At 43.3% G+C, this 25,602-nt stretch overlaps 1 protein-coding gene across 1 annotated transcript in view; it reads left to right on the forward strand.

The window, feature by feature from the left end:
* magi3b (membrane associated guanylate kinase, WW and PDZ domain containing 3b) overlaps positions 1–25,602 on the forward strand; it is a 162,046-nt gene that overhangs the window by 78,768 nt on the left and 57,676 nt on the right. Inside the window, exon 2 of the mRNA XM_030052035.1 lies at positions 20,974–21,090. Coding sequence (XP_029907895.1) covers positions 20,974–21,090 — 117 coding nt within the window. The remainder of the gene's footprint in view (positions 1–20,973; positions 21,091–25,602) is intronic.

Consider the following 25,602-nt stretch of genomic DNA (forward strand, 5'->3'; position numbering starts at 1 on the left):
CTCTCTCTCTCTCTCTCTCTCTCTCTCTTTCTCTGTCTCTCTCCACTGCACAAACGCAGCCAGGCTTCCCTCGGGGGCTAATCCTGTTGGAAACGTTTCAGGGAAAGCGGATTATCTGTCGGAGCTGCATGATTTTTGGAGAAAGTTCACTCACACTTGATTAAATTAATCATTGTCCTCCAAAACCCCTTATGGTCTTTCCTTGTGGATATTGGTTGAGATAAATAACCGTCCCCAAACAGCGTAATTCAGCCCTAATTGATTCCAGCTTTTGGGGTCGCGTGTTCCCGCTTTGCTCACGGGGCGGGATGGGATGGGACGGGGGTGGAAAGGAAGGGGTGGGGGTTGCGAGGAGGAGGGTGAGTGGGTGGCAGAGCTGCCTAGAGACGGTTGTGCTTAGTTTTAATCTGGCAGTTTGCAGCTTGTTGCAAAATCTTTTGGCAGATTGATGTGTCCTTACTTTGAATTCACCGCTGGATGGCTTGAAGGTGGCCCCTGCGTGCTTTTGTCAGAGCGAGACGGAGACTAATGCCTGATTGGATCGATGCTTCCATTATTTATGCGGAGGTGTCAGGCGGCTTCATGCTGCCACTGTAAATATGTAGTTATTTCTACAGTGTACACTGTAGGGAGGAATTAGAGTGTGTGTGTGTGCGCGTGTGTGTATGTGTGTGGACGTGGGTGGTGGGCGATTGTTAGTTTGTTGTTTATAGCCCATGAAGAGCGATGTGGTCAATGAAGCTTTGCAGATGGATAGGATGCATCATAACCTTGAGATGACAATAAACCTTCCCCTTCCTTTTGCCCCCCTCCCCCTCCCTCCGCCTCCTCTTCCTCACTCTGGCACGCCGGCAGCACCCTCTCAAACGTCTGCCGAGGCTCCATTCAGCGAGAATATCCCCCCTCATTACACAACTGTGGAGCCTTAAAAGTTGCCATCCACGAAGCAGTTTCATAGAAGGGCAATGAAAAATTCCCTTTCAAAGGAAATAATTACAGCTTGTTCTTCAGGGGGGCAAGTAACAGCAGTGTTTATGGAGGATAATTACTATGCAGAGCAATTACTCCGCAGCAACAATTGGTAGCTTTACCCCACATGAGTATGGGGATTAGAGCTGTGATCGCCCTGGGTGTCAAGCACTCGTCGGGGTGTGATTATTGAAAAGGTCCGAGGTTTAGGAGGGAGTCAGGAGTGAGGTTTCTCCGCCGGCCCTCTCTCTGTGTTACCGCCACTGCAACGGGTGTGTGTCTGTGTGCGTGCATGTTGCACATGTGAGATGTTCGCATGATTGTGTATGTGCGTGCCGTGCTGTTCTGCTGCAGTGCAGGTTACCGCCTGATAAACGGCTGCCCCTAACCTCCTCCCTTCCTTCACGTCTCCCGAGATTCATCGCATTACATCATCATGCACTCGCTCAGCAGACATCCTGCCTGAAACGCCTTTCAGGTCTGTCTCCTCAGGTCTGGATACCATAGGTCTGTCTGTTACATAATTTGTCTGCAGGAAAGAAGAGGTCTCTCTTTTTACCCCCCCACCCCCCTCCCCACCTTCCCCTCCGCTCCGTGCATACCTGAGGTTTTCTGTCTACCAGAATCAGCGTATCCCTAGCAGATTTCACTGTGGACCGGGGGGAGAAGGGGATTGAGACTGTAGAGGATTTGCATGCTTTATGAATTGGGCCATGTGCAAATGGGAGAGAGAAATGAGATCCCGGTTTCTTGTGTGCAGCCGCTGGTTTACAGAGGTTATGAAAACACATTGTTTCTACTTCACAGAGCACAGCTGCAGGCTGCCTCCTCTGTCATGTGTGTGTGGGTTTGTGTGTGTGTGTGTGCTCTCACGTGCATGCCTACTGTAACAGTGTGATTGGTGACTTTGGTGCGTGAGGTGCCAGTGAGGAATTTTACATGACAATTTTTGGTCTGGGATTTGTTTGTCAGGTCATACCCACACACATGGACAAAACCAATACACAACATCTGACCAAACACCCAGCTATTGCTATTTGGTGAGGATACTGTAGGCATTGTTGCTTTCATAAGACATTTATACACAAGCGATATTTGACATCCAGTCAATAGTAATGTGGATATGATGAACCAAGCAGGTAAATAATAGAACAGCTACAATAGTGCAAGTTCAGATTTGCACACCTTTCCTGTAATGCGGCACAATATTTATGTCATATCACCATATTATCATATCTGTAATCCCAGATGGTATTTAATCTCATATCATGATGTCAGCATAATATTGAAATATCATGCAGCCCTAGCTTGTTTACATTTGGGGACATTTGGAGCCCAGTTGCACGGCTCTGCTCCTCTCTGCTCTCCCCGAGTGTCTCCCTCTCCCCTCATTGTTGTGAACACGAGCCAACCTATGTGATATTATTAACAGGCCATGGCACACACCTGAGCTTTCATCCGAGCCAGGTTGTCATGGGGTTGCCATAGGGACCGTCAACATCCCCAGCCGCCAATAATAGCTTCCCCTCTCTCTCTCTCTCTCTCTCTCATCCTCCTCACGTGTTACCTCTTCCTCCGTTCCACCCGGGCTGTGCTGACTCATTCTTTCTTCTGTACTGACAGCCCGTGTGCATCTGAGAGCTAACTTCCCCCCTAAGCCACAGACATGTCAGGGCTAACCCTCTGTGCTTCTCTCTGTTGACTTCTCGCCTGGTAAGTGTCAGCACAATTGGCAGAAATCCCTCAGCCTCTGCAGCGGGCTCTTGCACTCTCTGCCCCACTTCACCACCCCTCCATCCCGCTCGCCTCCCCGTCCCCCCTCGGAGCACTTGATTGATTTCCCCGAGCTCCTCATTGGAAACATGAGGTCTCTCTCTCCTTTTCACATGTGTTGAGAGCCTATAGGAGCCTGACCGGGTCCAGGCATGATAACAGCTTTATGTTGTACAGTGCTGCGGGTTAACTGGTTTCCTGGGGGACTCAATCCCTCTCTCCTTCTTCTCCTCTCCCCTCTCCTTTCTGCTTCTCTTCTCTCCTCTCCTCCTCTCATGCTTTTCTCTCTGGCCACGCTAGCGGTGACTGACCAAAGCAGCTCTGCCTCTGAGTTTTGCATGAGACTCGAGATACGTTGCCCTCACTTTCCCCTGCTCGGGAAGCCTCTCAGCGAATGCTTAGCTCAGACGCTCTCCGTATTGCATCCCGCCGTCACCAGGGAATACTTTTAAGCTGCGCGCTTACTTTGACAAACAGCGATAAAGATTTCTCTGCTGGTGGATTCTAGGTAGTCTGGCAAGCCCAGCTGTGTGTTTTCTTTTTTTTTCTTTTTTTTTTTCTTGGAGGTGTGCAGAAATTATTTCTCAGGAAGCCACCAGCAGAGTGGCTGTCCCTCAGCACCCAAATCCTGCAGTCCCTCTAACCCTCAGCCTTTTGCCAATTAGGAGTGCAGCACATTCTGCCTCCGACTGTTTCCCTGCAGACTCTCCAGCTGTAAATGGTAGTTACATCCAATAAGGCCTCATGATGGGGGTGAGCCGTTAATCCCCGTCTGCAGACACACAAGCACACACCTCTCCAGGCTAATCAGCACAGGCTGTTTTCACCTGTGACAATATTTCGCCGTCACTTTTCTACTGTCTATAATATATTTGTACTTTTTGTTTATTGTTGTTTATTGTATATAGGTCATTCATTGTATATAGGAATGTCATATATTCTTTCTATTTTATCTTTATTTTTATTTTATTTTTTATTTTTATTTTTATTTTTATTTTTATTTTATTTTTATTTTTATTTTTATTTTTATTATTATTATCGTTATTATTATTATTATTATTATTATTATTTGTATTTTTTATTTTTATTTTTTACTTGCACAGTGCTGGAGTTGTTGCAATTACATTTCACTGCTGCTGTACCTGTACATTCATGCATGTGACGAATAAATCTTGAATCTTGAATCTTGAATCTTGAATCCCAGCATAATGCTTCCAACAGTGTGGCACCAAGCGCAGGGCGGGGGGGGGTCAGGGTCTCTAGACAAATCCGTCATCTCAATCTGCATAAAATGTATTTGCTGAGAGGAGAATCAGATGGAAAACATTTTAATCTCTGAGTGCATTAAATGTGCACTAAGCAGTCTTGGTGACATTGGTCCAGAGACATAATGACAACTTAGAAGGCAACTTTCTATATCCATGCTGCACTTTAGTTACATTTGTCAGTGTTACAGTGTCAGATCTGGTGCAATATGTGCGCCCTGACATAAACACTGCAGGGATATATTTCGTCCTGTCTTTTATTGCTCCTATTGTTATAGATTGCTCTCTGGGGCCTCCCACTCAGCGGGATTAGAGCCCGGGATTAAGATTCTGCACAGGCCGGGTGCAGTGAGGGAGGAGAGTTATTGGAATTGCCATCATTATCCTTTGGGTATCTCATCATGAACTTCTCACCTCAGTGCTCCATCAAGCCTGCTGCGCGTCGCACTTGTCGAATGTGCCCAGCTGCAGAACGCTGAATGTACAGATGCACGTCCTACATTTACTGCATGCTTCCTGAACTGCAGCTGCACTTTTTGTTTCATTCCCAAGAGCAAACTGCTGAGAAATACAAAGACTTGTGCTCTCTGTACTTGTTGGAGGTCACACAGGAATGGTCTGGTTTGTGGATTGCGTTTGTGTGGTTTCTAAATAGGTTTTATCGTGTAAATAAGAATTGTACGCAGTGTTCATACAGGTAACACTCAATATGGGATAATTGCACGGAGCGCTTGATAGAAATGTATCCGCTTCTTGTACTGCATAAGAGACGATTTTGTCTTTTAAAGAAAAATATCCATCCTGAAGCATTTAAACTGTGTTGAAAAACAGGCGATGCTGACAGTGGTTGACGAATGATGATTGCATTTTTATGAATTAATATTTATTATTTAATATATTATTATTGTATAAATAACTAAGAACCTTCCAGCCTTATTTGATTGTCAGCAGCAGAGTTTGAGACGGTCTTCCTGGGCAAGTGCAGCTCACAGAGGAGGAGGGGCTGCTGTCTCACGTGTTTGATATTCCACAGGCTTGTCTCACTGGTAAAAGTCATTTCAGTGTTTCCCAGAAACAGCTGACTGGAATGGGCCAAACATTTAAAATCACCGGTATGGTCCTTTAAGTTTGTATCTGAGAAAATGAAGACTTCTGTCCATCCTTAATTTGAACAGATGTTGGACAAATTTCCTTCTTCTTCTACTTTTTAGTTGCTGTTGCCAGGCATTGTGGGATTTCCTGTTCCGCCTAAGGAGCCACTATAAGCTCCCTCCAAAATCAGCTAAAAGAAGGTTCCTTAACCCTTTATAGGGCAAGTGACTATTTTTGGTAATTTCAGAAATTTTACATATGTCTCAGTTAGTTCAATAATCATTTGGTCTTCACCCAGCCAATCAGCAAAGATCGCTCTACATCCCAGGTCACATGATTGTGGCATTTGACCAATCTCAATGGCTTTGATTTTCTATTACAAAATGAAAATTTTAGAAAAATTTTATAGAAGTAATAAAATCCTTTCATGTTCTCTATTAACAGTCTAGGGTTGTTTTTTTGAATTTCAAAGTATTTCAATGAGTGCCCTATAAAGGGTTAAAAGGAAGCTTCCTGTATGTCCTACCTTGAATCTGAGACGGAGAGTTTTGAACGCAGGACACACAAACTAGTTGGCTCGCTAGTTGTGTATAGCTCATATGCCTACATACCAACTATTGATGGAAAGCAACAAAGATCAGAGTTCCTGAAAGTTAATCTGGGTAACGTAGGAAATCCGTTCCCGCTGTGGAAGTAGGCGGTGCGGCAGTTTGAGGGATGAAAATTACACCAATTCATCACAAAATAACCCCTGGAATGCACCGAGCAGGACTTAATGATATCCAACCGTGCTGCAGTATGCATGGATGGATTTTCCCTTTATAACTGTCAGTACGCACTGTGCAACTTTGTACACAGTCGGCATGGTGCTGCGCCGGTGTCAGCGAGACAGATACCCATATTTATCGTAGCTGATGGATAGATGTTTGGGATTCTGTGTAATCAAGCTTCAGGGCCCTTTTCCCCCATCATGCAACATGAACGAACGTTGAACTCAAAACTGTGGACACTGGTGCAGGAGGGGAAGCGGGGACAGTTGTATGCCATGTGCGTGTGTGTGGTGGGAGCTCTCAACACAATCCACTTTCCTAAGATGCCCTGTTGCCCCCAGGATGCTCTTTGCTCACTCAACAATGAAATGCGCGGCGTTGGAGGCGATGAAATGGCATTTCAGGAGGCACCGAAATGATGACCTCCGCCTTCTATCCGAGAAGCCCGGATAAAAGACGGAGGGGAAGAGGAGCGTTGGCCCCGGAGAGAGGAATTAGACAGTTTGCTGCACCTTTTGTTCCCCGCGTAATATGTCCGGTACGATGACGTACACATCTGGATTGACTCGTATAAAAACACCAAGTCTTTCAATCCGGATGCTGAGAAGTATCTACTAATAACGTGCAGCATCATCAACACAATAGAGGCTCAGGGAGTGGAGACTGACACACAGAATCTCTGTCTCCCCCTCGCTCTCTACCTTTCACACACAAACACACGCACACACACACACACTCCCTTGCTCTCTTTTGCTTTAATCCTCTGCAAAATCTGGCAAGGCTTCTGCTGTCTCAAAACAAGGAGGCTAGCGGATCTCATCACCACAGCAACAATTATAGTTCTATTTCAAGCTTATCTTTGCCCGGGTGTGCATGTGGTTGAATTAATAACGTGAGCCGCCTCTGTCAATCTGTCACTCACTTACACTCCTTACAGAGAAAAACAGAAACAGAGACGAGAGTCAGAGATCCCCCCCCCCCCCCCCCCCCCCCCCCACCCCCCCGATTGCTGTTTCTTGTCCCCGGCTCGAACATTGGCCCGCGCTAACGAGCCGCTTTGTAGTTCCACTCCTATCGGCCGCCGTTGAGGATGATGACTGCGATAGCCCACATTCCCGCTCTCATCATTCCCTGACGGCTGGCGGGATTAATAACAAAGCCACAGACTCTTTTGCACCAGACAGCCATCTTGGGTTAGGGATGACTCAGCCTTTTTAGCTCATTGTGGGCTCATAAAAAAACATCAAAAGGAATGGCTGATGAGCTCGGTAGTTACGATAATGCACAGAATTTGTTGCGCGGTGTTGAGTAAACAGTATTCAAAGTGGTCCTTAGTGGAGCCTGGTTGGGCTCTTGTAGCTGCTTTTCCCCCCACTTAGAGCGTCAGCCGGAGTGTTCGCTGTGCACGTTGTGAGGTGTTTGTGTTCGCGGCGCCTCGGTGTGACATTTTCAAGGCAAAACAGAGTGTGCCATTAGGTGTGAGACAGATGTTCCCGGCGGTGGGGGTGGGGGGTAGGAACCAGGCTTTTGTCTCGTGTTCCTCACTGCCTGAGCATGTTAGATAGATAGATAGATAGATAGATAGATAGATAGATAGATAGATAGATAGATAGATAGATATACTTTATTGATCCCAACCAGGGAAATTCTGGTGTTCCAGCAGCAACAGTAGAACATACAATAAAGTTAAATAAAAAAGAATAAAGGCTAAATATATACAATAAAGACTATAAAGACTGAAAACTAAAAATATACAATAAGGGCTAACCTTAGAAAAAGAGATATGAGATGTGAAATATACAGATGGTAATGAATATTCTCTTGTGCAAATTCCCTCTGTGCAATAATCCATATTCAATACCATACTTATGTGCAATAACCTATAGTGCAATAATCCATATTCAATACCATACTTATGTGCAATAACCTGTGCAATAATCCATATTCAATACCATACTTATGTGCAATAACCTATAGTGCAATAATCCATATTCAATACCATACTTATGTGCAATAACCTATAGTGCAATAATCCATATTCAATACCATACTTATGTGCAATAACCTATAGTGCAATAATCCATATTCAATACCATACTTATGTGCAATAACCTGTGCAATAATCCATATTCAATACCATACTTATGTGCAATAACCTATAGTGCAATAACTCCTGTCCATGTTTGCACTTGTACATATATTTTTTTCTTTCTTTTTATTTTATATATATTTATATTTATATTTATAGTTATATTCCTTTCTTTATTTTTCTTGACTATTTGCTCTTTTTACTTTACACTTGGAGTGGGAGTTGTTATTGTAACAAAAAGTAATTTCCCCCTGGGGATCAATAAAGTATTCTGATTCTGATTCTGATTCTGAATATGACAATATACAGATGGAGCTGAAGTATATACATGATTTTATAGATTGTATAGGAGAGTTAGTATGAAACCCCGAAACCAAGAACCAAGTGGCAGAACCTGACGCCCGCTACTGGGATTCAGGAACTAACCGACTTGATTCGGCCTCTTAAGGAATCATCCCTTCCCCTCCAGTCTGAAAAACAGTGTGAATGTATATTAACCTAGGAAAAAATGTAATATATAGATAATAAATAATACATAAACAGTTAAGGTGCTGCTTCTACCTCATTTCAGGGGCTAATACTTCCCCTTTCTTACTGTTTTCTCAATAATTGAGTACATCTGGCTGTGCTCTTGCTCCACAAAATAACAACCATGACTTCACTTTTACAGAGACACGATTTGACAACAGGCCTGGGATTAGGCGGCCCCTCCCACAAGCGGGAACAACACAGCCCACTTGAGTCACACTTGTTTTTTTTTTTTTTTAGATATGACTCGAAAACTCTTTCTCTCCAGCAGCAAAGTGTGCGCACGCATTCTCGTCAAATGCGTTTTCACGTTTTGCCGAGCGAGAGCGGGGGGGGGGGGGACGCGTACGAGCAAAGGTCAGATTTCATTATCACTCCGGCGCAAACTTTGGTTGGATGGGTAAATGTTCTCTATTTATGAGGCTTCCCAGACATGTTGTCTGAGCCAGATGCTAAGTGAGGGTCCTCATGGGTATGTACTGTGTGTGTGTGTGTGTGTGCTCTCCAGCTGTCTTGTTCTGTACAGGCTACATTAATGGTGAAACAGAGGCATGCACCATAGACCGCTCACTAAAGAGAGAGGAGAGGTGGTGTGAGGGGGATGAGAGATGGAGAGGAGCCAGTGGAGAGACTGTGAAGGAGCATGACACAGCAGAAAGAGTGGACTAGAACAAGAGTTTGGAAGGCTTGAGAAGCAAAAAAAAGTAAAGGTGGGAAACGCAAAACGGAGCCGTGACTCAGCACCTGCAGGGCAACACTCCCACTTCCTCTCACCGACTCAGCCGCCTCATCCTCTCTCTCTCTCTCTCTCTCTCTCTCTCTCTCTCTTTCTCTCTCTCTGAGACTGGGACCTCAGCTTTCCGCTCACGTTATCGGGGTGGCTCTGGCCCCCTGCTGTCGATGCTGCTGCTAATTCTCTCCCCCCCCCGCCTCCACCCCTCCCCATCTTGGTTCTGCTGAGTCGGGCTAATCCCGTCCCCACCTCACAGGAGGAGCAAGGTCATCCCTCCATCTCCTGAGTGGTGACGGAGAGGAGAGGGGCGGTGAGGAGTGGCGAGGGGAGGGAGGTGAGCATATGGTTAGTTAACGTTAATGCGGAGGCAGCTGTCTCTGCGCGTGTGAGCTCGCTGGGCTGGAAACGTGTCATGCCACGATCATACGAGGGAATATTTGTCGTACTTATCGTCGGGACGCTGCGGCACTGACCCTCGCGCTCCTTGCTGTCGGTGGCCTGTAATGTTGGGGGGGAAGCTACTGTTGCATTTTATGAGCCGCCAAGGATGGAGGTGCCAGTTAAAAGCCTGAAAAAGTAAATTAATGGTTAATCTCAAAAGTTTACCAGTTTATCGACATATGGGGCCGATATTTTCCTTTTTGCAGTGTCATATCTTCCCTGTCTGATATGAAAGCAGTTATTCACTACCTCGTTTTGTACAAGATTTTTTTAAATATTGTTTGACAGTATCGCTCGTCTTTTCATTTTGCATTTGCAATATTCTCTTTGTTCATTTTGTTCATCAAAAAGGAATTGCCTCCAGCAATAGTTTTCTTGTATGTTTTTGGTTGTATAGTAATTTTCAAATTTAAAGATACCGAGTATGGACGATTGGCAGCTTAAGAAAACATAACGGAATATGGAAACAGTTTTAAAAAACTCATATCAGTGGAACCCTAGTCAAAAGACATCACTTATTACCTGATTAAAATAGTTATGTAATCCAATCACCGCAGATTAATTAGTCATTTCCCCCCAGAAACATAGTGATTATCAGGTTTATGGACATTCTTTTGCGATTTGAATGGAATAAGTAATGAAGTGCCGTTTTGATAAAAGGTGCAGCAGCAATCCTGCGAGGTCACCCGCATCCGGAAATCTCTTTTGTCTCGCCAACACAAAGGCCAGCACAGTTCAGCGTAGCCCCAGAACATTTTGATTTGTCCCGAGTCATGCAGACATCGGAAATACAGATCTAATCACCTTGCCGGATTTTTATTTCGCCTTGTTATTTGTATTTATTTATTTATTTGGCGGTTTTGTTTTTTTCTCCCTTTTAGTTCATCCTGTGTAAGCGGCTTATGCCAGGCCTCTCTGCCAGCCCTGGCGTACTGCTAAAATGAGGTGAAATGAAGTGTGGAGAGAGGTCTGGGCGTGCAGGACCACTGACTCTTTAACTTTGCATGGCTCTGGAAGCAGACGGCCAGGCAGCCACACAGACTTCACAGCGGCTCTCAGGTCTCTAGACCGGCCAGGGTGAGCCGTCCCATCCCCTGTTTTCCAGAAAGCTCTGGCCCCACTAACCCCCCTGCATGCCAGTTATATAAGTGGAGAGAATTCATCTGCCGGTACTGTGTGAAGTGTGAGATTTTAAGCCGGGTTTATAGTGCAGCACTCACGCCCACGCCTTCTCTCAGCGGAGTCACCGAGATGCCCCTTGATCCCAATCTCGCGTACGGCGGCCTGGAAAGTGAGCGAAGGCCCTGCTGTAAACATGGCGCCCAAAGGTGCCCCGAGGCAATTCTGTGCCCTAAAATGGCCACAGGAAGCGGCAAGGTGAGCAGAGGATGGATGGATGGGATGGCAGGGAGGGAGGGAGGGGGCAAGCTGTCATTTCCAGCGGAGTGATGAGACGAGCGAGAAGTGAGGTCTTGCAGGTGTTGGTGCCTCGGCAGGCCCCGTTTGACTGAGTGCCACAGGGGAGGAGGAGGAGGAGAGCCTGATGAAGAGGATGCTGGTGGCCTGTCATAGATTACATGATGGATAGAGAGCGAGAGGGCTGTGATTGGGGCCCGCAGTGGCATCTGCCCGGCTGCTAGTGTAGGTGAAACAGGCAGATAGACTTCACAGCATGAGGTGGTCAGAAATACCTCAGGGTTATGTGGAAACTACATTGTGTAAATACAGAAATGTACAGAGGCCGAGGACACTAATGGGAGAAAACTGGGGGAAAAAAACAGAAGCACATCAGCAGAGTAGATGCACTTCTCAAGTTTTGAGGGTAACATGTTTGAGCACTTACTTTTTTCGTGTCTAGTATCCTACCACGTTTAGTTTAGTTTTATTCACACATCATCCAGGGAATACAATACAATACATGGTGTATACAACACAATTTACACAATCGGATGTGTGAAAAGCGTCACCCCAAGGAAGCATAGGCGGTTCTAGGGGGTGGCAAGGGGGTGGCAGCTGCCCCCCTAGAAAAATGCCTTGCCACCCTAGTTGCCACCCCAATTTCAGACAATTTATTTACTTATTTTTTTAATTGTGGCTGTTCGGAAACTCGCTGTTACGAGACTCAAATGTCCGAGTGCAAGTAAATGCAGCAAAAGATGACACTCCCACTATTTAAGGGGTTGATAAATAAATAAATAAATAAATAAATAAATAAATAAATATTTCTAATGCCGCCTTTTGGTTTTCTATTCAATGCTTTACTCATGTACCACAATAATAGAATGTTTTTGAGTTAAAATATCCTCATTTGGGGCTTTTCCAAGCAAATACTGATATATGTGATCGTTTGGTATTAAATCAGCATATATATTTCTGCCACCCCTTAAGTCTCCATGCCACCCTCTTGCCACCCCATGAATATTTGTCTAGATCCGCCCCTGCAAGGAAGCTATTTAAAGCTTTTAATAGGGGGCCCGGTTTTCCATGAATATAAGGTACTGGCCAGATATCCTTATAATATGGACAACATACAAATAGATAATAGACACACAATAGACAATAAACAATCTCAGTATTCTGGTTACACTGGATTTGATACAAAGTACAGTAGCAATGTTAACCAAGAGGGATTAATAGATGCAATAAAACACAGGTATTCATACTATTATTAATCAGCACATTAAACATACATTGCCAGGAGTTGGATTTTTAGTTTTTTTCTTGAAGATGGAGATGGAACGTGACATTTTTAGTATTTCGTCGAGCTCGTTCCAAATCTGTGGCCCTCTGCACACGATGCTAAAGCTTGTACATTTTAGTCTTCGTTTTTTTCCAGTGATTAGATTTTTATTCCTAGGTGTGCCTAGGAGCACAGATTGGGATGAGGTCGCATAGTTTATGGTTTAGTTTGTGGACAGTCTGGTACATTACACAAGCATTCTGAAAGTAGTTGTACTCACTAAGCCTCAAGAGGTTGTAGCGGTGGAAAAAAAAAACTTCTTTGAGCTACTTTTGAAAATTAAAATGTCCTTTTATTCGGAGGCGGCATGACTCAGGAGGGAGGACGGTCGTCTGGTAATCGAAGGGTTGTTGGTTCTTCTTGGTCCTCAGAGTCTATCAGCGTATCCTTGAGCAAGACACCAACCCCCCCAAGAACTTGGCACCTTGCATAGCAGCCACCTCCATCAGTGCGTGAGCGTGTGTGTGTGTGAATGGATGAATGCAAGGCAAACACTGTGAAGCGCTTTGAGTAGTCTGTAGACTAGACTTTGCACATTGTTTTGGTTTTTTTGTCCTTGCAAATACAAAAAGGCGGGGGAAAAAGGAAGAATTTAGTGCAGACAGTTAGCTGCCACTCAACAAAACAATCGAAATATGCACAATATAAATGAGATTGGCCTGCTGTTGCACAAACACAGCAGTGGCCGTGCGCTGCATTTTAAAATGGTGATCGACGAAACGCTTGGCAGCAAAAGCCACAGAGTCAGTGCATTGTTTTTTTTTTTTTTGTTTTTTTTTTGTGTGAGTAAGTGGGTACTGCAAAAGTACTCTAATGAATTACCTCTAATGAAGAGTGAGCAGCAACTTCTAGTAACTAATTACTTTTAAAATTAACTTTCCCAAGCTCTCTATCTTCTGCACTAAAAAAAGAAGTAAACCCTCATTACACAGAGAGATTCTTTGCATCAAAGCATATGTCATTTTAGCTTCCCTGTGCAAGATGAGTGTCCCATGTGTATCTGTTAAAGGAAAAGCAGGATGCTCAGTGTATTAAATGTGTATGTGTGGGAAAGAGAAAGCAGGGAGTGCGTGCATTCATTTGTCATGCAGCAATTTGTTCTGAGTGCAGCCTTTTGCGTGCACATTCCTAACATACATGTGCGGCACACTCCTCTCACCATATGTCTGCGGGCACGTCTCGCAGCAAGCTGTGCAGAATACCTGTGCGGGGCTCCTCCAGAAGCTGACACGGTGTGCCGGGAGAGGTGTCAGGGAACAGCTCCAGACCTGATGACATATTGCCTATCCAGTAGACGGTTAATTAAGTGACAGTCAGATAACAGAGATAATGACCTCCCTGTGGATTCTCACAAGCCTCGGGGAGAATGCCTCCGAACGAAATGTCGCAACAGATACCAGCCATTTGCTCGCATTCCGCCATGTTTGGAAATGGAGCAATTAAGAGAAAAAAAATTACTTTCCATAATCATATACAGACTGTATAGATCCATTGGCTTTTTTCCCTCTCTGTACACTGCAGACTGAATAAATGAAAAGTTCTGTTCCAAAATAACGGTATATATCTCTGCTCTGGAAAGTGTTTCATTTCGTCCACAGCCTTGAGAGAAAAAAAAAACACCCTAAAACATCTCAAAACTAAAAAAAAAAAAAAAAAAAAAAAAAAACTCAGGGCTAAAGGAACATTTCATGTGATGGCGTTCAAATCCCCACCTTGGATCTTTGTCTCAGGCTTTTCCCCTCTGTCTTTCTCTACCCATTTTGTCATCGCTGTAGATTAACTAATGAAGCAAAAAATAACAAAGTAATCTTTAACATCAGCTATTGGCAACCCAATTGCATATTTGGCCCATTTTGTTGTTTTGGCGGCGTATTTTTCCTGACAGCTGCAATTTTTCCATTGCAGTTACAATCCAGTTTGATAAGAGGAACATTTTCAGCCATCTAACACAAAAGTTAAGAGCAGGTTTTAATGACAGCCCCTCAGAATCAATTAGAGCGAGGGCTTCTTTCTATTTTGCATCAATGTTCAACTGAGGCGGAGAGACGAGGCAGGTCGAGGAGAAGGAAGTGACCTCACTTCCGGGCTTGGGTGATATCCATGTTCTCCATGCTTCTAAAATCTCCTAAATTAAACATTTTATGTACATGAATTGCACATATGTCAAAATGATCATGTGTGTATCAAAATCACCTATTACTCCCTGCACCTGCTCAACTCTTATACAAGTAACTGGCCACTAGCCGCCATGCCAGCAATTTATCAAACTTTTATTAATCAAATAGAAGGTCAATAAAACTAAATCTAAAACAATTAAGTCAGAAACAAAAATGAATTTCCTGCTCTCTCTCTCTCTCTCTCTGTATCCACCTCTCTCTCTGTTTTTTTCCAGTTGAGGCAGATGGCCGCCCACCAGAGGTTTTTTGTTGCCCTGTTTCGCCAAGTGCTTGCTCATGGGGGAGATTTTGGTTCATGGGATGAGCCAAAATCTGTTGGGTCTCTGTAAAGTGCCCTGAGATAACTCCTGTTACGATTTGGTGCTGTGCAAATAAAACCGAATTGAACTGTAAAGTTAAATATTGCATATTGGCTGCAAAATATGTCCAAATTCGATATCGTCGGATATTAGGCCAAGTCCAAATAGTTCATCACAAAATGATTTCTGTAATAGATTGGGCATCACATCACAACAGCATCTGATTTTTACCTTCATGTTTCTCAGTTTCTTTCAAAAGTCACATAATGAGGTGTCAGCTTTTGTGTATTGGAAAGTCAGAACAAGTGTCTTCAAATAGAAAGAGACGTGTTATGTCTGTGCGTGAGTGTGTGTGTGTGTGTGAGAGAGAGAGAGCTCTGTGTTCAAGCTGGAGTGTTAATCTGATTCTGAGAGAGGTGTTAGTCAAAGTGAGGATGTTAACAGTCTGTCGCCACACTGGGGGTGCCAGGCTCTGCTCCCCCTCCCGCCTTCTCTCCACCCATAGCTTTCTCTCGGAGCTTCCAGTTTTGCCATACTGCTGACGCCGGGCGAAATGGCAACACACCGCTCATTCCCCCTGGGTGACCTCGTGCTTTCTGACTCATCCCCCCGTCAGTTCATGCAAAAATGAAAAGGTAGCATGTGAAGAGAGCGGAGGAGCTTCAAACGCCGGAGCGCAGGAATATGCAACCTTTTGATTAAACTGCTCACATCCAATTTGGAGGAAGCCTGGGAATACAGATCAGGCTATTTGGTAATTGACCGGAAATTAATTCTGAATGGTCTTCTGTCATTTCTTTCACTGTTGTACAATGAAATGGAGTGAGGAATTTTTGGATTTAATGAATGAAGGATCAGAAGGAGGGAGAGGGGATGATGGAGGGGGCGGGTCGGAAAAGGAAGCATTGGAATATGGAGATTGAATCATCTCGCGTTCTTTTCTCTTGCTCAAATACAGTATGTGTTATGTTCATTTTCCTGGCGAGCTGCACTCACTACAAATATCCTAGTGAGTGTATGGCTAATGGGGCACAATGGTGCCCATTGAGCCCCCACCACAGAAAAATGAGGCCCGCTACAAAAGCTCTGTTATCTGTTGGGAGGAGGAATGAGGCGCTTCTGTGATGTGACAGCCTCACTAACAGTCTCTGACAGGACCCAGGAAGCCACAAAGACCACACTGTACTTGTGCCGCAATGAACACATCAGCGGTGTGTGTGTGTGTGTGTGTGTGTGTCTGTTTGTGTGTATTTACACTCCTACAGTCAGACACATTCACACCTGAGAGCTGTCGTATTCAGCCACACAGCGTCTAGTAAAGGCTATTGTTGGCCACCAAGTGTTTATATGTGTTTGTGTGTGTGTGTGTGTGTGTGTGAGTGACAAAGACAGAAAAAGATAAAGCAGGGCACTCAACTACTGTTAGAAGATGCTTGCTTTCCTTTATCATCAAAGTCATTTATCATCACAAATATAATGCTGTTTCTTTGCTATACAGGATTTAATGAGTGAGAGGATGAAGCTGCAATATGCACTGAAATATTGATTTGACCGACCTATGGTCAGAGTGTATGGTGGTCAGGAGGGACCAAGTTTCTAAGTTTTAGAACAGACAAAGAACAATATAACTGTGTACCCGTCCCTCAGCAACTCAGCTGCTATTGACTACAAAAAAAAAAAAAAAAAAAAATTGCCAGAAAGCTGAGCAATTCATTGGAATGTTGAAATGAAACCTGTGACAAAATGAAGTATAATAAAAGTATTGTGGGGCAAATCATATTTTCCAGAAGTAAGAAAACATGTTGGTTCAGAGCCCAGCAAAAAGCACATCCTCATCATTTTCTTTTCTTTTTCTTTTTTCTTTCTTTCTTTCTTTTTTTCTTCATTGTCAGTCCAAATAAAAATTATGATGTACAATTGGCATTCCCACTAAAAAGCACACCGCGTTCTCAATATCTGTCAAAATAATTGTAATGTGATTGCAATATGTCATTCAGCCCTACACAGGCGTGGAGGAAACAGTTAGTGAACACAGCCAATGTGCCGTATAAGAAAGAAAGACATGAATAAAGCCGTGCTGCACTGCAAAAAGTCCAAATCTTACCAAGATTATTTGTCTTATTTCAAGTAAAATGTCTTATTTCTAGTCAAAATATCTCATTACACTTAAAATAAGACATGATCAGCTCAGAAATAACTTTTTTTATAGAAATAACTAATTTTTACTTGTTCACTTGTGTCACAAGTAAAAATTTGCTTGTTCCATTGGCAAAATTTGTTTCTTGTTTCAAGCTAATTTTCACTTGTTTCAAGTGAATTTTCACTTGAAACAAGTGAGAATTGTCTAAAGACAAGTTACTTCTGAGGTGATCATGTCTTATTTTAAGTGTAATGAGATATTTTGACTAGAAATAAGACATTTTTACTTGAAATAAGACAAATAATCTTGGTAAGATTTTGACTTTTTGCAGTGTGCTGTTCAGCCCTGCATTGAGCGAGTTGTGTTGTGCAGCCTGTTTACACTGCAAAAACGCAAAATCTTACCAAGATTATTTGTCTTATTTCAAGTCAAAAATGTCTTATTTCTAGTCAAAATATCTCATTACACTTAAACTAAGACATGATCACCTCAGAAGTAAATTGTTTTTAGACAATTTTCACTTGTTTCAAGTGAAAATTCACTTGAAACAAGTGAAAATTTGCTTGTTTCATTGGCAAAATTTGCCAGTGGAAAAAGTGAAAATTCACTTGAAATAAGTGAAAATTAGCTAGAAACAAGAAACAAATTTTGCCAATGAAACAAGCAAATTTTCACTTGAAACAAGAGACAGTTGTCTAAAAACAAGTTATTTCTGAGGTGATCATGTCTTATTTTAAGTGTAATGAGATATTTTGACTAGAAATAAGACATTTTTGACTTGAAATAAGACAAATAATCTTGGTAAGATTTTGAGTTTTTGCAGTGTAGCTTCTCTGTTCCTCATGTCTTACCGTGTTGTTGCCTTGGCCTCTCTGCACTGTGGCCGCCAGCCTGCAGCTCACCGCTGGTCCCGCCCACAAGAAAATCTGAAAATGCTTGAGCGTGCCGCTGTTTGCCTGAACATGCCTGAGAAGCAAATGACAGGTAAACAAACAGGAGGAATGAAGCAGATGTACATGCACAGACTGTTGATGTGCCTCTTCCTTGTCGCTGGTGGTGTGTACGTTGCAGCTATACGGCGACTCTCCCAACAGCTCTGGCGAATTCCTCCAAGAGCCTCCAGAAAGCATATGGGCCGCATTTTGCTTGTTGAAACAGCCTCGTTTTGCTCTTGATTCCCCCGTGTGTGAGGGGCAGAATATGAACAAAAAAAAAAAAAAAAAAAAAAAGGGGATTCTGGGACAGTTCTGAGATGAGGTTGCCAGATTGGGCCGGCGCTCCCCAGTGTCTGTCTGTTTGTCTGCTAGACCAGCTGTGATGCGGCCCTCTTAGAGAGTCAGACGGAGCAACCTTTATTCTGAAAAGGCAGGCCCGCCGGGATGACAGCTCCCTAACACAGCGTCAGATGGCAGTTGGGCCCGTGGACATGAGGGGCATTTTTTATGACTACCCCGACGTGTATTCTGATGTGAGTCAGCAGCGGCATCCAAACTTGGAGCGTGAGTAACTTCAGTACACAACATAATAGGATCACTGCTCTGTCACCCTAATGGGCTGTGTTGGTTTCTGCTGTCGGCTGAGGGGGAACGGAGGATTTGGGGCGTTGAGAGAGCTTGCTGAAGTATTCCCAGCCCTCATCATTATTCCATCACTCACTCACATCGTCGTCAAGTACATCGTTCCTCTCTATTAGCACATACAGTACATCTACAGTAGCGAGATTTCATCTGTAGCCCCGCTGATTGGTATTCGTGGCCATGCAGCGAGGAGTCACGCTGAGCGGAGTGTGGTCTGTGCGAGAGAGAGAGAGAGAGAGAGAGAGAGAGAGAGAGGAAAGTGATTACTCCTGCAGTCAAACTGTTTCAAAGCCACCTCTCCCCCTACTGTCGAGACGAGGCTCACGCTGAAGCTGAGGGCAGGCCGACACTGAAGATCTTTTCCTCTCTTCCAAACTCCTCATCATGTTCTTTCACAGAAGAAAAAAAAAAAGAACTTTCTCCCTGCTTGTGCGTGAGGACTCTCAAGCCTTCCTCCGTTTCAAACTTTGCATGAACTTCCTTTGTTTTTACAAAGGCTTCGGGGAGCCGAGAGCAAAGGCAGCATCCTTTTAGGTTGTCTCTTGAAAATCTCTGGTGCCTCAGTTTTGAGGTTGTGGCATCGCGCGTCTTTGGTGGAAAAAAAAAACTTTTATTTTATTTATTTATTTATTTATTTTTTTTCTTGAGGCGAGCAGTAGGTAGTTGAAACCGTCATCTGTCACTTAGCGGTTTGGATTTTTGAGTTGCCGCTTTCAGATGAATGCAGACAGTGATGACGGTGAATTTGCTTCAGTCCGGTTTAGTTTTGACATTATTTTGGCGGATAATTTTCACTCAGAATATCCGGAGCAACATCTTGTTATGACGCTGCACATTCTCTTCCACAGCTGGTGTTTCAGGTACCTCCGAGTCCTCCTTTAGCCTGTCTCGTACCCTTCACTGACCCCTGATAACTGAGGTGGATTTACCAAGAGAAAGCCAGGCTTTGAGTATCCTCCTCTGACCTGTGTCCTCCCCTTCAGCTACATCTCCCTCAGTGATCAAACTGAAATTACTAGCTGAAATCAACAAGGGATTGCGGCTTTCACATGGGTTCACCTGGAAAGAGCAGGCTGTCCTGTCTCTCTCTGAAAACCTTGTATTTTCGAAATGTGAACTTCTCAGAAACCAAGAAAAGCGGCTTTGCTTTTAACATGACCTTTCCTTTAGCCTTTTTTTCTTTTTTACCTTTAAATTTAGCCAATCGGGGTCTGAAAAGGTTCCATAAACACAAGAGGACAATGTAATCCGTCAGCCGAAGTAAAAAAAACATGAAAATCCACAAAATTAGAGTCAGGAGGATTTCACCTGACAGTGACATGCAGTTTGGATTTTTTCGAAATGTGGCTTTTCTAGAGAATTTAGTTCAGTCAGGTTGGAATAACATTTTTGGACAAGAAATATTGTCTAATCAGGAATGCACATTCTTAAAAAACCAGTGTGAGACAAATCAAAGAAAAAAATCCCCTTGTACTCATGGCAATCAAAATGACGTTTCAAATACGGGCCAGCTCATTTCAGCTGTTCTCTGCACTCGAATGTCGTTGGCTATGGTCTGCACTCTAATAGTACAAATATGCAAATGACCAACTGTTAATCTGGCAATCACGCCTGTGTTGTTTAGCATATCTTGGATGTGTGTTCTGCATCTTGTTTTTATGTTGTTTACACCACCAAGTTTGCCCTCCAGGTTATTTCATTGGATAGACTATATTTTATTTGGCAGTGCTATATATTGTTGTTGGGAAAAGGAAATCAATACCTGGTGTTTGTTTTTCAGCATCTGTCAATATACTGTGTATTCTATAAAAGAGTTATCATTTTGTGAACCAAGATGAAAAAAAAAAAGAATAATAAGACACTGCAAAAAAATGTCCATCCTAACAAGTTGTTAGTCTCAGCTTCAGTGTCAAAGTCTTGTTTTCTTCAGATGAGTGGAAAATCTGCCAGTGGGATGCCACTTGTTTTCGATGCTTATCTTGTTTGAATTTTCTTGAATCAAGGGTCATTTTCTTGATCATAGTTGGCTGATCTGCTTTATTCTGACATGTTTCAGCATATTTGTTCCCCGGAAAAATTCATGAAAGCAGTGAAACTGCATTGGAAAGAAGAGGGACTATGTCATTATACTGGCAGATTTTGTTCACCTGCTCGAAGAAAAACAAGATTTTAACCCTGAATATGAGACTGAATGTCTTGTCAAGCTTTTGTCTGTGTATTATTTATTTATTTATTTTTTGATCCAGCACATTTTGATCCAGTTTTCTGAAATGTGTTACTTTGTGAGGGTTTTGTCACTTGAGTGGATTCCAATTTGGAACAAAAGCCACTCATAGGGAACATCTGTTGACCCTGACCGTCTGTGCCTCTGTTGTTTCAGGCAAAGTTTTGAACACGGACCTGCGCCACTACCTCAGTCTGCAGTTTCAGAAAGGCTCCCTGGACCACAAGCTCCAGCAGATCATACGAGACAACCTCTACCTACGCACCATCCCCTGTAAGTCAGCCGCACAGGACGGCAAAGACGGCATGCAGGGCCCCGTCTCACTCACCGCTCTCCCAGACGCACTCATGCGCAAACACATAACCAGGCAAATTACACCAATTGTGCAATGAGAGGGCGCACATTTTCAGTATGTGTGACCCAGGTGGAAATCCAGCCAACTGGCCCTGGCAGTGTTAATGCGTTGCCCTTCCTGCTGAGCTGCATAGGAACACACACTCACACACACATACACACACACACTCACACATACGCACACATTGTCATTCCCTGTGACATGTCTCTCTCACACTCTCTTTCTCTGAAATACACACACACACACACACACACACACAGACACTTTAATATCACCATAGCAACCCAACCAAGGACATCTTTCTAACCCCCATGCAACTTATTTAGTTCTGTGCCATATCACCCCAGTGATCAAAGTGATATTCTTCCTGTAAATAAGCCTGCGTTTCCCTCAGCTGTTCTCCCTTCCAGAGCTGACATTCTCTTCAGTGGGGCCGATGCCAACCATTATTCTTCACTGAATCAGTAATGCAATGCAGTGGTGAATAAAAAGGCTTGGCACAGTATGCTTTGAACTCCTGTGAACAACCACCACTATGAACAACAAGAAATGAAGAGTGTGGTTGAAAAAAATAAATAAAAAACTTACTGTTGTATGTATTGTCTCACATGAATCCCAAATCAAAAATGTTGTTGTAAAAGCCAGCATTGCTCTAGGATACTAGGCTACTAGCACTTTTTTTTTATTGATATTACCTGTAGGGCAACAAAAAACAAACACACACATACACATAAAAACATCATTTATAGATACTGATATGACTGGAGATAAAAAGAGGAACTCTTCAAATATATTTATATTATATTTTTACATTTTTACATATTGGAAATGTGTATTATTTGAGCTATTGCTTGCGTCTAACAATGTCTTAAGATGACTTCTTGAAATTGCGACTTACAATATGTAAATGTTTCACGATGTCATCAGCATGGAGAGCGGATGTGTGCATTAATTTGAAACAGTGGTAGGGACTTCTGTCATAGCCAGTAGTCATAGTCAAGATTCATTGAAGTCAGGCATGCATGATAAAGATTAATGGATGATCATTTGAGAGCTGACCTTTTTTATCATGTTTCCTGTAGCAGGAAGGCAGGTGAACTGGTTTTGAGGGAAAATGTTGGTGGTACCAAGGAAAATGCCAGTGAATATGGAATGAGTGATTTGTATTTTTTAAAGGTTATGCTGTCAATTCTATCTCAATTACAGCAAGGCTGTAAGGCCATCTACCTATGGCCTAATTGGCCTGAAAACACCATCAGAGATAAGGTTCAAACAGTGACATTGTTTCCATGCCTGAAATCAAAGATCCAATATTCTTAAGCACCGGAGGTAGGAAATGCCAGAAAAAAATTGCTCATAGTCAGAAAAAAAAAAAAAATCTGCCAGAAGAACCCCCACCCACCCGTCTGAAATGTCCATACCAGATGCACTGTACTACAAATTATGTACTGCATTTATTTATTTATATATTTATTTATTCACTTACAATTGTTTAATATATTGTGCAATGCTTAAATTGATGTCACAGGGTTCTATTTCAAACTCCTCCTCCAAAAAAAGAAAAAGAAAAAATGCACGCCTAGCCGGAGAATAGGATGGTGTAATTTATTGTGCTGGCCTCCCAAGGTGCAAACAGATAGAATATTTACAAAATGTGCACAAAGGAAAAACAAAACAAAAATAAATAAATAGATAAAAATACTCTATGTATGAGATTTCAAGAATACTACAAATGGAGTTCCTCAGTAACTCAGAACTCTCTCTACAGATACAGTTCAAAAACACAGTCTGAAAATGCAATGGATGTTACGTCCTCTGTAACCCAGCCAAGACTGATCTTACCAGGGCCCACAGTCACTCTTTTAAACCCAACTATATTTGACACAAATATTATCTACTTTTTTGAAGAAGAAAAAAAATACTTAAAACAAATATTATTGGTAGTAAAAAGGAATATAACAAACAAAAGACATAATTATACAGTCCATGTGACCATGAAAGTGCATGTGAATGTATATATAAATGAAGTTAGAAGCACCAAGTGCGCGCCCTTGGTTGTGCCACTGAAACGGGGAAAGAGAGATAATAGTGAGGTTTATCAATTACTTAGCAAGACCAAGAGGGGTGCGGGGAATGGGTGGTGTGTGTGTGTGTGTGTGTGTGTGTGTGTGTGTGTGTGTGTGTGTGTGTTTGCGTGCATCTGAAGTCAGTGATAGAGCCGCTCCATCACACCATCCCCCTCTTCCCAGAGGTTGGCGATGTGGAGCAACCTTGAAATGTAATCTGTGACCACATTTGCCTTGCCTTATTGGTGTCAGATGGTGAACCTGAAAGGCTGGAATGAGAGGCACCATCGGGTAAGGCAGCTTTTGTGGTCATTCATGGAGTTGATCCAGGTGAGCAAGCAAGTAGTATCACAGGCTCGCCAGTGCCCATTTGATGGCCAGGCCCTACTTTTCCACAGTGGAATACCTGATCTCACGTGGTTACAGCTTGTGGCTCAGATACAGGATCCAATGTTCTTCTCCAGGACTTCCTTGGACCAGAATTGCTCCCACGCTGACTTCGGATGTGTCCACCTGTACTAGAAATCGTCTGTTGATGTTTGGACTCTTGAGGACAGGAAAAGAACACTGGTAGGCTTCAAGACACTGAAGGCTCTTTCACAGTCATGTGACCAGGTTACCATGATCCTCTGGTCCTTCGTGATCAGGGCAGTGAGTGGGGCTGCGTCTGTACCAGATAGCCAGTCCCAGGAAAGACCGCACCTCCTTCTTGGTGTGAGGTCGAGGGCAGTTTTGGACAGCTTCCACCTTATCCACTTGCAGATGCACCTCTCCTTGTCCCAGCTGGTAACCCAGGTGCTGTGTCTCCTGCTGTGCTTAGTCACACTTTTAGAGGTTGAGTATCAACCCCGCTTTCTGGATCCTTCCCAGGACCAGAGATAGGTGTTTGACATGCTCCTCCCATGTGTTGCTGAACCATGTCATCAAGGTAAGCTGCTCTTCAGTTGTCACCTAGAGGACTCTGTCCATCAGTCTCTGGAAGGTGGTCGTCAGTCTCTGGAAGGTGGCCATAAACAACTGGGCATCTCAGCAATCAAGGACATACCATATCACCCACAGAATGATGGGCTGCTTGAAAGATTCAACCAATTTCTGCTCTTTGCCTACTGAGAAGAACCCCAGACTTCAATGGGTTTCCCTTCATTTAAGCTGCTATATGGCTGGGATGCACAGGGACCTTTGGATTTGCTCCGTAAGGGCTGGGAGGCCTCTTCCACCACTCCAAGTGACAGAGGGGTGGTACAGTTCATGCTTGAGATGAGGGATCGGCTGGCAAGATACCAGGAAGAGTCAACCTGTGTGAGGCCCAGAAAACACAGAGGACCTGGTATGACCAACAGGCTCAACACCATGAGTTCCAGCCTGGTCAAAAAGTCCTGTTGCTTCTCCTTTCTTTCAACAGCAAGCTCTTGGCGAAATAGCAAGGGCCATACATCATCACATCAACCTATTCTCGGGCTTCGCCTGCAATTTTTCAGTTTTTTTTTTTTTTTTGAGGAGTTTGAAGCAGAACCCTGCAACATGATATAGAGCAGTGGTCCCCAACCACCGGTCCGCGCCCTGGTACCGGTCCGCGAGACATTCCAGACTGGGCCATGTTGCACGGGAAAAAAAAACAAAAACTCTCGCCTGCGCCAGAACGTAATAAACTGAGACTACGCAATAGGCAACTGTCATTGTTTTATGTGCTGCACATAGATGTGCTCATCTTCTAAGTGCTTTACACAGAAAAGGAACAAAAAGAGCATTGTGAGATAAGGATTACAGAATCAAAACATAAACAGGAAAATAAGAAAGAACATGTCATCAAACAATTTAAAAAAAGAAAAAAGAACCAGGTTGGATAATTACAAGAGTAAAATTTAAATGAAAACAATAAGATAATAAAATAATAAAGTCATATTTAGAAGGTCACTTTGCTAGAATTTGCTAGTACTAGTAATTAGTCCAGACACTGTGGTGGAGCCATATTGTATTTGCTGAAATTCTCCTTTCTTTCATCTTTTCTTTAAATGCTCCTGTATCTCCACAGCTCAGTCAAGACAGCCCATGCTTACTGACCATTTGATACTTCTACAGTGCACATATGCTATCTGTAAATAGAGCTGCAGTTGGACTGATGACTCGATGACTTTGTCAGCAGTTCAACACAGACTGATTAGTCTACCTTAAATTCGTCAATACTCTCAAGATGTTTGTAAAGGCACGATGACATTTATTAATGGGGAGCTCTGTGAGAGTTGTAAATCCATTGCAGGATCACAATATTTCTCCCTTTAGTTCTTTTCTTCTCATGAAAGCTGTCAGGGTGTTTGGCTCAATATGTAAAGCATCTGTTTCTCAAGCTGACTCTTGTTCAAATCC

Source organism: Myripristis murdjan, chromosome 5 (assembly GCF_902150065.1).
Source record: "Myripristis murdjan chromosome 5, fMyrMur1.1, whole genome shotgun sequence".
In the NCBI taxonomy this organism is placed as follows: Eukaryota; Metazoa; Chordata; class Actinopteri; order Holocentriformes; family Holocentridae; genus Myripristis; species Myripristis murdjan.